The sequence below is a fragment of the Bos taurus genome, chromosome 4 (assembly GCF_002263795.3).
Source record: "Bos taurus isolate L1 Dominette 01449 registration number 42190680 breed Hereford chromosome 4, ARS-UCD2.0, whole genome shotgun sequence".
Classification (NCBI taxonomy): domain Eukaryota; kingdom Metazoa; phylum Chordata; class Mammalia; order Artiodactyla; family Bovidae; genus Bos; species Bos taurus.
The window spans coordinates 77,076,036-77,089,535 of record NC_037331.1 but is presented as its reverse complement, the minus strand read 5'-3'; the positions used below and the strand labels follow the sequence as shown (position 1 = coordinate 77,089,535).

Sequence of the window (13,500 nt, the reverse complement as noted above, 5' to 3'; positions counted from 1 at the left end):
GTCAATCCCACCTTCTTTCTTCACCCTCATGACCTTGCCTCCGCTCTCAACCTCAGGACACTCTCTAGACCTCCCTCTATGTGGAGTGAGCTCGGGGCTCCCACGTCATCCCCACTGCAGTCACGTGGCGGCCCTGCACTCTGGGCACTGGACTGTGGCCTCCGTGACCGCAGAGGCATGTTAGTTCTCTCCTCTCATTGTGTCCTCGGCCTTGCAGGAAGGTTTCTTGGACCCGGGAGGCACCTGCTGCAGCACCAACTGATACATCAGCTCAGATGTGGGTGGGCAGTGCCCTCTGTCCTCCTCCACATCCCCTCCTGAGGATTCAGGGCTCCAAACTCGTGCCAGGATGGGGTGACTACACCTGCTGAGCCAGCACCAGTCTGCATCTCTCCCCGGACATCCTGGGACTCAGCCCGGCTGCTGAAATCAAGCCCTACAGTTCTGACACAGCCCTGTCCACCCATCCTGCAAGCCCCACCCCAGAGAAAACTGTGCGGGTATGCCCCTTCTCAGAGCCAATGTGGCAGCCCTGGCCTGTCTCCCAAGTCTTTTCTTCACAGCATCTCTGGGACCATCGGGCAAGTGGCCTCCACAGCCAGCAGGTAGATGGGACTTTCATGTGCCTGGAGAGCACCCCATTCCGGGCAGCCCACCCTCCAGGGACCCCTGGAGACAGCTCCTGGCGCCCTTCTCAGCCTGCTCCCACCCTGGTCTCCAGTCTGAGACCAGGGCCTTGGGGAACATGAGACTGACTGGCCCGTCACAAGGTCCCTTCTGCCTTGCATTCACATTATACCATCATCCTCATGAGGACTCCTTTCAAATGGAACAGTTTAGAAAGTCACTTTGTGGTCAGAATTGCTCCCCAGTGTCATTCCAGATGCTGGCCGGTCCTGGACATTATTCTCCTGGTTCCAGGCTCTGCTGTTACCTGGGATATAATCCTTCCCCTCCCTTCCTCTTCCTCCTTATCCCTCTCCTTCTGTCCTCCCGCTCCTCCTCCAGGATCAGCCAGCATTCTCACACACACACCCCAAGCACCTCTCATGAACCATACTGTTTTCAGGGTTTTTTAAAAATGGATTTGAACTTTGCTTTCCCAGGTTTGAAAAAAAGACCCCTCATTTTCCCCACAAACTCCAAAATAAAGATTCCACTTTCTCTTCAAAGGACTCTCCAGCCTTCTTGGTCAGAAAAGCATTCCGAAAAGCTACTCCTGCCTTGCGTCCTCTTCCTCTAGAGATGTGACTCTTCAGGAATTCATCAGATGCTCAGCTCTGAGCAGCATGGCCCCAGACAGGGCCCTGGAAGGGGGTGGGTGTGCTAGATGGGGGCCAGACTGCATCGTGGTTAGGGAGGTGCCCACCACCCTGGCCAGGTGTCTAGGGCTCCAGTTTCAACACAGCCCAGATCCCTTTCAGAGGAGGTCCCCAAGGGAAACACCCTCCCAGAGTGGGAGAAAGCCTTTACCCCCGCTTTCTGCCAGAGCTCCTAGTGATGCCCATTGGTGACCACCCACATGGGTATCCACATCACTCTCTCAGACCCTCCTGCCTATAAGCTAAGCACCAACACAAAGGTCAAACACACAGTTCCAGGGGCCAGGATTCCCAGCAAAAACTACAGCCAGACATACGGGTTTAATGCGTGGGGCTGGCTGGGAGAGATCCCCAAGAGCGGCTGCCTCTCACCCTCTTCCTCATAGTCTGGCTACCAGCAAGGTGGAGCCAAGGAAACTGAGCATTTGTTGGTGGCGGGGGACCCAAACTCCAGAGAAGCCTCCACAACAGAGGCCCAGGGAGGAAGATCCAGATCCCTGCCACCCTGGACGGGCGGGAGGGAGCCAGAGAATTGGAGGGGTGGGGTGGGGCGGAAGCGGGGGCACTGGAGTATATGAGGCCAGGAGGTGAGAGTGAGCAAGGGTGGAGATCCAAGGACAAGGTGTTGGGGGGCTGGGGGACGTGGAGTGCGGGGGTAGAGGTGGGCACGGGGGCCTCCCAGCCAAAAGCAAGGCTCCGCTGTGGGTCACATTCCCTCTCCAGCGAGACCGTCCCCAACAGAGTGCAGGAAGGTGCCAGGCCCCAGGCCGTGCTCCGTGGTGGGCACTGAGGACAAAGGAGCCCTGGTAGGATGCTCCAGGAGGGGGAAAAGAGAACAGCTAAGGTAAGCCCTCCCGCACCCCCAAGGCAACCGGGGGGCACCGGAGGCAGAACCGGAAGGCCGCCCTCCTTGTCTGGGTTCTGCCCCAAGCCATTCCCAGGCTATCATGAAAAGTGAACGCCCTTCTTCAAGGAGCCTCAGGAAAGCAGCCAGTGCCCATGTACCCTCGGGAGCCAGAGCCCCGACTGGCCACTCCACCCCACGACAGACCCCAACACCCCACCCAACACCCGCCAGGCCCCTGGCCTCATGCTGCCCAGGTAGGGGCCTGGGTGACACCAGAACCACTCCCACCCTCTCAAGGGGACTCAGGCTGTCACTGACAGGCAAGGTCGTCTGGGGGTGCACAAGCCAGTCACAAATAGCTACTTGTTAAAATAATATTGATTAGAAAGGCAATACATATTCATTAAAGCCCCAGCAGCCTCGCTGCAGACAGCATGTCTGAAAACGTCAGTCCCCTTCAACTCCCCCGTGAGGGCTGATAAAGTCCCTTCACCTCCCACCTCAGGCCCTGGCTTCCTGCTCACTGCCCCTCAGGGAGCCCAGGAAGGAGGGCCAGTGGGCACCTTTCCCACCAGCCCAGGCCCCCATGGCCTTCCCTTTCTGCCTCCAAGGTAACCTTGGGAGGATATCACAGAAAGGGGTTCCTGGCCTGTCTTGGGCAAAAGCATTTGGAAACTGTGAGTCTCCACAGGGAAGGCCTTGGTCAGACATCCTAGAGGGGCAAGAGGAGGCCCACCACCACTCTCCGTCCGCTCTCCCACCACCAGCCACCCCAAGGAGAGCCCCTCTGTGGGTCAGTTCCCACCCTGGCGCAGGCTTGGGCCCTCTCTGACTTGGGACACGCGAGCTGCTGGCCCCCACCCTGACCCTAGAACCTCCCCAGAGGGCTCCGAGCAGGGCTTTCGCCCAGCTGACCATCTCCCTGGACCATGTCAGGGACAAAGAGCACGAGAGAAGATGGGGGCCAGAGGAGGAGCAAGGCTTAGGGAGGGAGAGCCAGGCAGGAGAAGACGGGGAGGAAGCATGCGAGGGCTTTACACCCACCTGGCGTCCGCCTCACTGTAGTACTCTCTCGCCACAATGTCCTCAAAGAGCTCCCCACCAGTGACCCTGTGAGAAGAGCAGAGAGGGCCCCTCCATCACCATCACCACCCTCACCCCCACCACCATCACCTCCACCCCGTGCTCATCATCACCACCACCATCTATCTCCACTGCCCTCACCTCCACATCCCCAGCACCACCAGCACCTCCATCTCCAGATTTACTCAGGACTGACATTCCCCTCTCCATGACACTGGTCTCTTAAGCTCAGAAAACCGAGCCTCAATGATCTCAGTGACTTTCTCAGAGTGGGCAGCCCAGCAGGAGTCTGTTCTAGGCCTCTGCACTGTTACCCAGGCTTTGTGACTAATTCCAGGCCTGAGGAAAACTGGCTGACCCTCCTCGAACCCCCCAAGGCCAGCGATGCGGCCCCCGAACAGGGCGGAGGGGCCAGAAGAGACAGTGGGTGTCGGTCACGCCTCGTGACCCGGTGGGTGAGGTCACGAGGCGTTCAAAGTCCCATCTCCAGAAAGAGAGTAGGACCTCCATCCACACACTCTCTTGCCGGTTGTCCCCTGCCCAGGAAGCAGCCTTCAGGTCCAAAGGTCAGGATGGACCCCCCTGCCCAGGGCAGAAACCATTGCCTGGAGAGCCTCAGGGAACCGAGCAGGGATCCCAGCCACTCAGGATCCCCTGGCTGAGAATGTGGGTGTGGACAGCAAGGCGAAAAGCAGTGGCCAAGGTTGGATACACAGGGGAGCAGGAAAGCTCAATCCCTGGGTCTGTCCAAGCTCCTCATCCCACTTGGCCAGCTCCAAGTCCACCAGAAGGTCCATCTAGAGCTTTTCTACGCCTGCAAGGTCTAGAGTCTCCCTCCCGTGTCCTGTGGGGACACCAAGGGACACACCCTCTGCAAACACACCCTCCTTCCACACCGCCTCCAGCTGTGCTGGCCCCACATGTTGGGATCGCCCCACTTGCATCTCAGTTCCCACTCATTCTTGGGAGCTGGGGCTTGGGTTGGCCTTGTTTTATGCCCAGCACTCAGGGCCAGGCTGGTCCACGGTGACCACAGGTGTGGGCACTGCTGAATAGTGGCCCTGGCGTGGGCAGGCTGTCTCTTAGAGAAACACAAAACTGAGGATGCAGTGAGTGCTAGAATGCCCCTGCTGGAGGCTAGATGCTGGCCCTCAGATCCTGGGGCCAACTACCCCAGTAGTGAGGAATTTTTAGGGTTCCACTTTGCCATTGGAGGAGACTAAAGCTCAGACCCTGATGATGGAAAGATTGAAGGCAAAAGGAGAAGGGCAGAGGATGAGATGGTTAGGTAGCATCATCTACTCAACAGACATGTATTTGAGCAAACTCTGGGAGACAGTGGAGGACAGAGGAGGGTGGCGTGCTGCAGTTCATGGGTCGCAAAGAGTCGGACACGACTAAGTGACTGAACAACAACAAGGCTCAGAGCAGGTGACTGTCCAAGGAAGCAGAGCCTCATGTGTCTGTGTGTGCTTGTGTATCCATGTGTACATGTATGTGTGTGGAGCAGGAGGATGGAGTACTAGGTCCAGCCCAGAAGAAGAGGACTCGCTGTTTATTTTTCTGCACCCACAATTCACAGGTCAGGATCTGCAGGCCCCAAGTCCAAGCACAGGGCAGAGAGGAAAAGGCCACAGGTACTGACCAGGGCTGCAACAGGGGCATGGGGAGTCCCCCAGCCCAGTAGGTCCTGCTCTGAGCCAGGGACAAGACTTCTGGGTCCCCACATCCACAGGAGGCTCCAGCTGTGCTGACGAGCGTCAGGGGCCTTGTGGTCCAGGGTTGCAGGGCGGGGAGTTGGTTGGGGGGAGCGGGGGGCTACCGTCTCAAGCTGGCCAGGAAGGGCATGGTCTGGAAACCAGCATTCTCCCTTTCCTCAGATCCCAGCCACTCAGCATGGCCAATTCTGGGCTGCAGCCACAGCCTCCAGGGGAGCCCCTTCCTCTGTCCCCAGGCCTGATCTCCAAGACCACGTGACATTCTGAGGCATGGAGAGTGGGGAAATCTGTCAGTCCCCGAATCCACAGAGCCCCCCCAAGTCGCCTAGGTCCAGGGGTCTCCTGAAGGTGATGCCAACTCAGGCCAGACACTTCTCCCCAATTCTGGGGCCACAGAGTCCCAGAGGGTCCACAGTGTGGCACAGGAAGGCTGCGTGGGGCTGGGCGTGGGAGTGGCAGGGCCTGGCAGCATCTCTACGCTTCCACTCCTCCCCTCTCCCTCCACAGCCCCCTACTCTGTGCAGGCCCTCCTGCCCCTACCAAACAACTGCCTGAGGCCTAGCGGTGTCCTGGATGCCCCAAAGAGGCAGCTTCAACAGGCCTGAGGGCCACAGTGGTTTGTGGGGAGGATGTGCAAAGCCCAAGGCCTCCCTCCTCCCAACTGCTCCAAACATACCCACCAGTTTCCTCTCACCAGCCCCCCTCAGCCTTTCCCACACCTGCCTATTGCTTGAGCCTATTGCAGGAGAGTCAAGGCGCTCCCACACTCGTGCATGCGCTTGCATGGGTGTGCATACATGGACACACACGCGCACCTCCATACACATCATTCTCTCCCCTTCTTCTGCTCCTGAAGCCCACACACCCTCCTGTCTGCTACCAGGGGCCTGGACTTGGCCACCCTCCAGCCCGGGGCCTCTATATTTCCTGGAAAAAAGCTGGTGGAGCTTTTGGGTCTGGGGACCCACGGGGGTGACAGCAAAGGGTCCATGAAACAGAACCTTCAGGGCACCGCCCTGGCCCAGCACAGGCAGTTGTATCACAGGTCAGCCTGGTCACCTGGCTGGTGTCTCAAAGTGGTGTCTGGTGGGACACGGGGGACTGTGGGGGACAGTTCAAGCATCTCCTGACCAGAGGACCCCAAGTAGGCCAGAGGTTCATTCCTCGGGCCTCCACACCCCATGGCCCAGGCATCTGTCATTTGAGGGAGGAGGTCCCTTCAGGACACACCCTGTCCCCGTGGCCAGGGCCCCCGGGCTGGGCTTCCCAGAGGCCACACGGAGCCACCCCAAACTACGACTGCTGGCCACCGCAGGGTCCCGAGTCACGCTGACTCAGGACAGCTAAATAGAGCCCCGCTCAGCCGGAGCTGTCGGGGAGTGAGGTGATGAGATCACTGCTTCTAAATCCAGCAGGAAGTGAGAGGAGGCAGGGGCCCCAGACGCTTTCACTCAGCACGGCTCACACACACATGTGTGCACATATACACCCATGTACACACTGAACGAATCACACATCCACCATCTACACCCACCCCCACAAAGAACACATGCAAATGTGCACACACGTGCATGTATGATTTGTGAGAGTGGATATATATGCACACACACCCCCCACAGATCATACGCATGTACACACACATGCACATACACACCCACAAGCCACGTGCATGTGCACACATGCACCCGTGGACACGCACGCAAACAGGTACATTCCCCCACAAATCATCTGCACACTCACACTTTAGGCAATCATACACACACTCTTACATGCTGACGCCAACATACACCCATGCACACTTGTGTATGTTCACACCCCACATGTCCACACCAACACACACACATTCACACACAAATCACACATGTACATGTGTTCATACAATCACACACACATGCACACACTGAAACCCACTCATGCACATGCCCCCACAGATGCCTGCTCATCAACATATATGAATGCACACACACAATCACAAACACACAGGCAGTCTTATGCACCCAAGCATACACTCATGCCAGCCCGTGGGCCCCAGTGCAGCAGTGATGAGAACACCAAGGAAGGTAGCAGAAGACCGAGGGCCAGACCATTCCTCCGGGATCCTTCCCTCCCTCCTTCCCCTGCCTTGGCCTCCAGCACACCCTGTTCTGGGTAGTCGGGAAGGGGCCCAGCTGGGCAATCCCATCCCTGGGGGATTCCATACACCAGTGCAAAGCCAACAAACCAACGAGGCAAGCTGGTGGGTGAGGTGACCCAGGAGTCGGGGGGCTGTCTACCAACGAGGTAAGCTGGTGGGTGAGGTGACCCAGGAGTCGGGGGGCTGTCTACCAACAAGGTAAGCTGGTGGGTGAGGTGACCCAGGAGTCGGGGGGCTGTCTGCCAGGGCTACGAGGGGCCCAGCCCAGGCCCAGCGCTGGGAGCGGACGAGAGCCCGTGTCCCTGGGCTCCGGCACTTACAGATCGAAGACCAGGTAGTGGAAACCTTCCTCGGAGATGCTGTCATGGAGGCGCACTGTGGGAACAGGAGAGGCCATGAGCAGGGGCAACAGCCCGGGGCCCACCCATGCTGCCCAGACACTCACAGGCCCACAGCCAGCAGCACAACCCTCCAAGGAGGGTGCACCACACCAAGGGCCTGTGGCTTCACACAGTTCAGGCTGGGGAGAGCCCAGGTGGGCACCGCAGGCAGAGTCTGAGGGGTAAGCCGTGGGCCCTTCAGGCCAACTGGCCCCAAGCCAGCATTCAACGGCCTCGAGGGTCTGGTCTTTCCTTTCTTTTCCTTTCCTTTGCAGGAGGGAGACCCAGTCCCCTCTCAGTCCCTGGCCAGGTCCCCTGCTCCCAAATGCAGCAGAGAGCCGCAGGAGGGGGCGGGGTGGGGACGAAGGCCCACACCTCCAGGACTGGAAAGGAGCCGCTCAGGGACTTCATGGGAGAGGAGGGCTGAGGGCTCCACTGCCAGCCCGTCAGGATAGGCTGAGGCGGCAGGGACCCCTGGTGGAGAACCACCTGCCCGGGGCCCAGTATAGCATCACTGCCGAAGAGTCAGACCCTGATTTCCCACTCCAGATCCTGCAGGGTCAGCAGGATGGTGCCACGGCCACGCACGCCCTCTCTGCTTTAGTTCGTTTCCCCCATCTCCTGAGCCTGGAACAAGGCCTGGCCAGAGCTGTGCTGGATAGGAGTGGACGAATGAATGAATGAGGCAATGAGTGAGGAAGATTTCAGCACAAAGAACACAACTCCAAGGCCTCCTTTTCCCTAAGCTGGAGATATGCCCGGCACTAAACGGCAGGTATTTCTAGGAAACTTTAGACGCTTCCCGGGGGTGATAGATCCTGCCTTCTGTATCAGAAACCTTCAGTGTGCCCATCAGTAACCACCCCAATCATCCTGAGAGGTTACAGATGCAGCAGCTGGTGCACAGAGAGGGCAGTGACTGGCTGAAGGCCACACAGTTCACACAACGCTGAGCAGCGGTGTGGACAGAGCTCCCGCTTGGGCCCTCTGCTCCCTGGGTCTCCCGGAAGTCTTGCTCTCCGCCACGATGGACGGGGCTGTGGGAGCTGGAAGAGTGAAGAGTAGGCTTATCCCAGGCCCCACAGGTCCCTTCCTCATGCCCTCAAGCTGCTCTGGTTTCTAGCTGGCTGTCGGCAGCCTTTCTTCTCCAGCTCTGGACTTCCTAAGGGCCCGCCAGCAGGGTCCTCACATCAGGAACCCCAATCTGGCTACAATGGCCCCAACCTCAGGCAAAGCCTGGCTCAGGGAGCAGGTCTCACTCACTCCCAGAAGGCAGGGCACCTGGTCACTAAGGATAAAGTGCATGGGTGGCTCCAGGGGGCACCTCCTCTCACACCCTGCTTCTCTCACCATCTCGCCTATCCACTGCTCGCTCTGGATCTCTCTGCTCAAGGGGCCGCTATCCAGCTTCATCTGATCCAGATCCCGGGGCCAACGCCTGGCACCCTCTCACTCCCACCCAGACCTCAACTCTACCAGGCGGGTCTGCACTTTCCTAACATACAACAGACCGCCGGCTCACTGCGCCCTCCTCCAGGACTCTCCTGCAAAATCACTGAGTGAAACTCTCCTCCCGCCAACTCCTTTCTGGTGGGGCCCAGCAGGGCAGCCCCTCTGAGCAGCCTCCCCTGCCCCCAGCCGCTTCCCCTGGAACTCCAAGCAGAGATGGGCCCAGGGTGGAAGGGGGAAGGGAGTGGAGGGGTCTGCCTCTACCACCCTGCCAGGCCTGCAGACAGCACCCCCAGGGGGACACTCCTAGGGGGACCCTTTTCTCTTCTCATGCCGGGGAATCCTCCTTCCCCAGGGGAGTCCAGGGGTCAATAAATCTGGGGTCCTGATGAACTTCCCCTCCTCCCCCGCTGTGGAGGCCACCCCTGCCCTCAGGCCCTGCCCCCTCGGAGCAGGTAAGAAGGGGCTGGCAGGACCCTCAGCCTGAAAGTCAAGGCCATGTGCACACACTCTCCCTTTTTTTCACTTAAACATTTTTAACATTTAAAAAATAGTTATGTACTACTTTAATGGTTTAGAAGAACACCCACCTAGCACAACAGACCTGTGATTTCACAGACGGGGCTAAGTAAAAGACGGAATTGTCACAGAATCTATTTAAGTAAAAACAGTAAGTAAATAACACTGCGGGTGACATACAGTGGCTGCAACTAGAGTCCAGGTAGTTCCTGAGAGTCCAGCCTGGGAGCAAGGGGCTGGGGGACACCAACAGCCACAAGGGGGTGTCAGGAGCCCCGGGACAAGCCTCCCACGGTGGGGCTTGCTCCTCCAGGGGCCACACGGACCTCCTGCCCCTCCCAAACTGCCCCTCGAACCCCTCCATGGACTGCAATACTGCAACAGGAGGAAGGACCCCAGGACCTATCATATGATCAGCTTTGGGAGGGAAGGGCTGTGGATGGCAGCATGGGTCCTGAGCTGTCAGAGACTGGAGACCTTTTACCCTCCACTCCTGCACTGGCCGCCTCATCTTGGCAGGAAGTCCTCCCAGGGCCATCGTACTCCCTGGTGCCCACCTGCCCAGCTCCTAGATGGACTATCCTGCAAGGGAGGGCAGTTCCAGCCCTGGAAACCAGGAGGTGGGAATTTGCCATCCATAAGCCAGGCCCAGGAGAGAGAGGGTCAGTGTGCAGAGGGGAGGCTGGAAGGAGGCTGAGGGCTGCCCTCCTCAGAGTCAAGGCTGATGGCTCCACTCACTCCTGATGGGGCCCATTTTAAAAGGCTGTAGATGGTTCTGCCTACCATGGGCTCTGCTTATTCTGTCACCCACAGCTCCAGGGGCAGGGAGGGAAGCTTGGGACACGCTCACCTGCTGAGTGGCAACCTCTCAGGGTGGCCACGGCCCACCACTGAGGTGAGAGTGGAGGAAGCCTTGCCCTTGGCTAAGTCTCCACTCCAGGCACCCACCAGCAATGGGAAATATGCACTGAATAGGAATTCCAGAGACCCCAGGTGGAGGGGGCCGACCTCACGGACAGTCGGGTACAACACGGACATGTGTGTGGAGGGCACAACCCACAGTGAGGCCTTGGAGCTCATGTCCATCCTGGATACCCTGGCCTGCTTCCTGGGGACCCACATGCTGCAGTGGGGCTGCCCAGTCCCCACAGTGTACCCACACAGGACACTATGCCAAGGCAGCCCTCACCTGTCTCCTCTGCCCAGGTACCTGCTTGTCTCTGCACAGGAACTAAAGCCCCAAGAGTGGTGCGGCTCTGCCTGTGGGCTGCTCCCTGGGGGCCTGATTCTGGGTACCCGCTCCTGATCAAACAGCCCAGCCAGCAGCCAGGAGACACCGTGTGCTACCGTGTTGGCTATGAGGGGCATTCACATCCTCTGATGAGCCTCCTTTAAGAGGAGAGCTGGGCTCCTTCAAACAAACAGAATAAGGCAAGGCGGCGGCATCACCGCTTCCTGACCAAACCATCAGAAGGCATGGTGCTTCCTCCAGAAGTTAAACACAGAAGCACCACATGGTCTAGCCGTTCCACTGCGAGGTTTACCCTCAAAGGACTGAAAGCAGAGATCCAGAAAGAGACTTGTACACCCATGTTCATGGCATCGTTACTCACAATAGCCAACAGGCAGGAAAAGGCCGTGTCCACTGACGGATGAGTGGATAAGCACAAGAAAAAGGCCGAGTGTCCACTGACGGATGAGTGGATAAGCACAATGTGAGACACAGACACAGCGCATATTATTCAGCTTTAAAAGGAAGGGAACTCTGACACCTACTACAACAAGGATGAGGCCTGAGGACGTTAGGCTGAGTAAAATAAACCGGTCCCTGAAAGACAAACACGGTAGGGTCCCATTGATGAGGCTCCTAGGGTGTCGAATTCATAGACAGAAAGCAGAATGGTGGGTGGCAGGGCCTGGCGGTGCGGGTGGGGGCCAGTGTTAACAGATGCAGAGTTTCCACTGGCGATGATGAAAAAAGTTTTGAGTACAGATAAGGGCGATGGTTACATAACATGTGAATGTACGTAACGCCACAGAACTGTACACTTAACACTAGTTAAACTGATAAATATTGTTCTGTATATTTTGACACAATTGGGAGGCACTCTCTTGCTTGTTCTCCTTCCCTCACCATCTCTCTGTCTCCGTCTTTATCTCTGTCTTTTTCTTTCTTTCTCCGTCTCTCTATGTGTCTCTCTCTGTTTCCCTCTGGCTCTGGCTCTGCTTCTCTGTCCTTTTCTTTCTGTGTGTCTCTCTCACTTTCTGTCACCCTCTCTGTCTCTGTCTGTCTGTCTCTGGAGCCCTGAGCATGGCTGGCTCAGAGCCAGGCCACCTGCCCAGCTGCCCCAGACCCCCGGACTCAAGAGAATCCTACCCTGCTGTTGCTGTCTTAAACGTCATAGTAAGTATTGAACAAAAACATTGATCCCGTAAAATGTGTGGCAGCCTCAATCACTCAGCTGAACTGCTCTTGAATCCACAGAAATGGAGAAAATCAGTGCCTGTTGGTTGAGTTTTGGGGTGATTTGTTGTTAAGCCTGGACCACTGACACACTTGTGAAACACTCCCAGTCCACGAACAAGAAGACTGGGGCTCTGAGCAGTTCAGTGATTGCTACAGCTTCTCTGGGGGGGAGGCGGGACCTGAATCCAGGTTTCTGAGCTCCAAACCTCTGAACACTGCCTCGGAAACGAGGGCCTTCACAGCTTATGCCCTGCTTCCCAGGGGAGCCCTCTCAGCTCTTCCCAGGGTCCCTCCCTGTGGCCGAGGCCCTGGTCTGGGAGTGGCATGGACACGGCTGCTCAGCACAGCCTGGCACCCCTTGAAATAGAGTCCTGGGAACCATCCCGGTGCCTGAGTCAAACATGGGTGAGAGGGCCCAGGAATCCACCCTGACAAGTTCCCTGGGTGCCTCTGAGGCCACAGGCCCACCGTCCCCTCTGTGTCTCCTGGCTACCTCCCAGTGTGGGCAAGGTCTGGGTCCTGGGCTCCTCAGAAGTCCCTATAGGGATGAGAAGTGAAGAAGGACAGGCAGCTGTGCTGTGGGGTCAAGGGGCCCCTCACAGCTGAGGCGGGTGGGCAGAAGCTGACAGGCCCCAGGAAACCTGCACCGACTTCCGGGGTCTGGGGTCCCAGCAGCTCCTGTGACCATGTCTAGGCTGAGTCTGTACTTAGTCTGGAGGTTGCAGAAAGAAGGGACCTAACGCAGGCAGGGCAGCACATTCCCTGAGGCCAACATGCGGGTTCCGGGAACTCCGCGGGCCCCCAGGGCAGCTGATCCCCACCCCAGACAGCAGTTCCAAGAGCCCTGGGCTTGGGGAGAGCAGAGGTCCTCCAGAATCAGACCTCGGTCCTCAGACCTCAGACCTCAGAGCTCAGGCTGGGGCTGGGCTGGCTGTGGTCTTTGGTTTCCAAACTTTTTTCCCTGTAATCAGGCCATCACATTGCTTTTCTGAAGCGTCAGAATGTTAGGCTCCTGTGTGTTATCACCAGGATCTTGGCACAGAGTTACAGAGTGATGGGCAGGGACACATCCAGGAGGAACCCGGCCTTGAGGGGGCTGCCCCAAAGTCTGTGCAGGAATCCCTCTGGGTCAAAAGGAAGAGATGTTTCCAGGGGCCTGAGGGTGGGAAACCTCAATGGGGAAGGAAAGGGACGCCTTTAGGGTCCTCCTGCTGTCTGTAATGGTAGAGCTGGGACCCCCCCCTCCCCACCTCCCACCCCACCGTGGGCCGCTCACCAATGTTGGAATGCTTCAGGAGACGGCAGATTCGAGCCTCTCTCTCCAGCTTCTGGTGATCTGGGGAGAGAAAGGGACACAGCATCACCTTGTGACCCTGCAGCCAGTGGCACCCTGGAGCCCCTCGACAGCATGCTGGACGGGCGGCCAACGAGACTCACGGCTGGGGCACGTGGCCAACACTTCCTGAGATGTCTACACGGCTGACCACCACCTGCTCAGGGGACACGTCAGGTTGTGCCCCCTCCCCACGCCCGGACCCCCAGCTGGCAGCGCTGGCACTGGAATAGGCTGCCCAGGGCCTG

General features: G+C 58.0%; 1 protein-coding gene across 13 annotated transcripts in view; it reads right to left on the bottom strand.

The window, feature by feature from the left end:
* The window catches only part of CAMK2B (calcium/calmodulin dependent protein kinase II beta), a 92,330-nt gene that overhangs the window by 28,149 nt on the left and 50,681 nt on the right, over nucleotides 1–13,500 (bottom strand). For all 13 annotated transcript variants that reach the window (XM_010804378.4, XM_059885613.1, XM_010804379.4 and 10 more), the window contains exons 3-5: nucleotides 13,196–13,255; nucleotides 7,425–7,479; nucleotides 3,214–3,279 (exon numbers count right to left, since the gene is read on the bottom strand). In XM_010804378.4, the coding sequence (XP_010802680.1) occupies nucleotides 3,214–3,279; nucleotides 7,425–7,479; nucleotides 13,196–13,255 (181 nt within the window). The remainder of the gene's footprint in view (nucleotides 1–3,213; nucleotides 3,280–7,424; nucleotides 7,480–13,195; nucleotides 13,256–13,500) is intronic.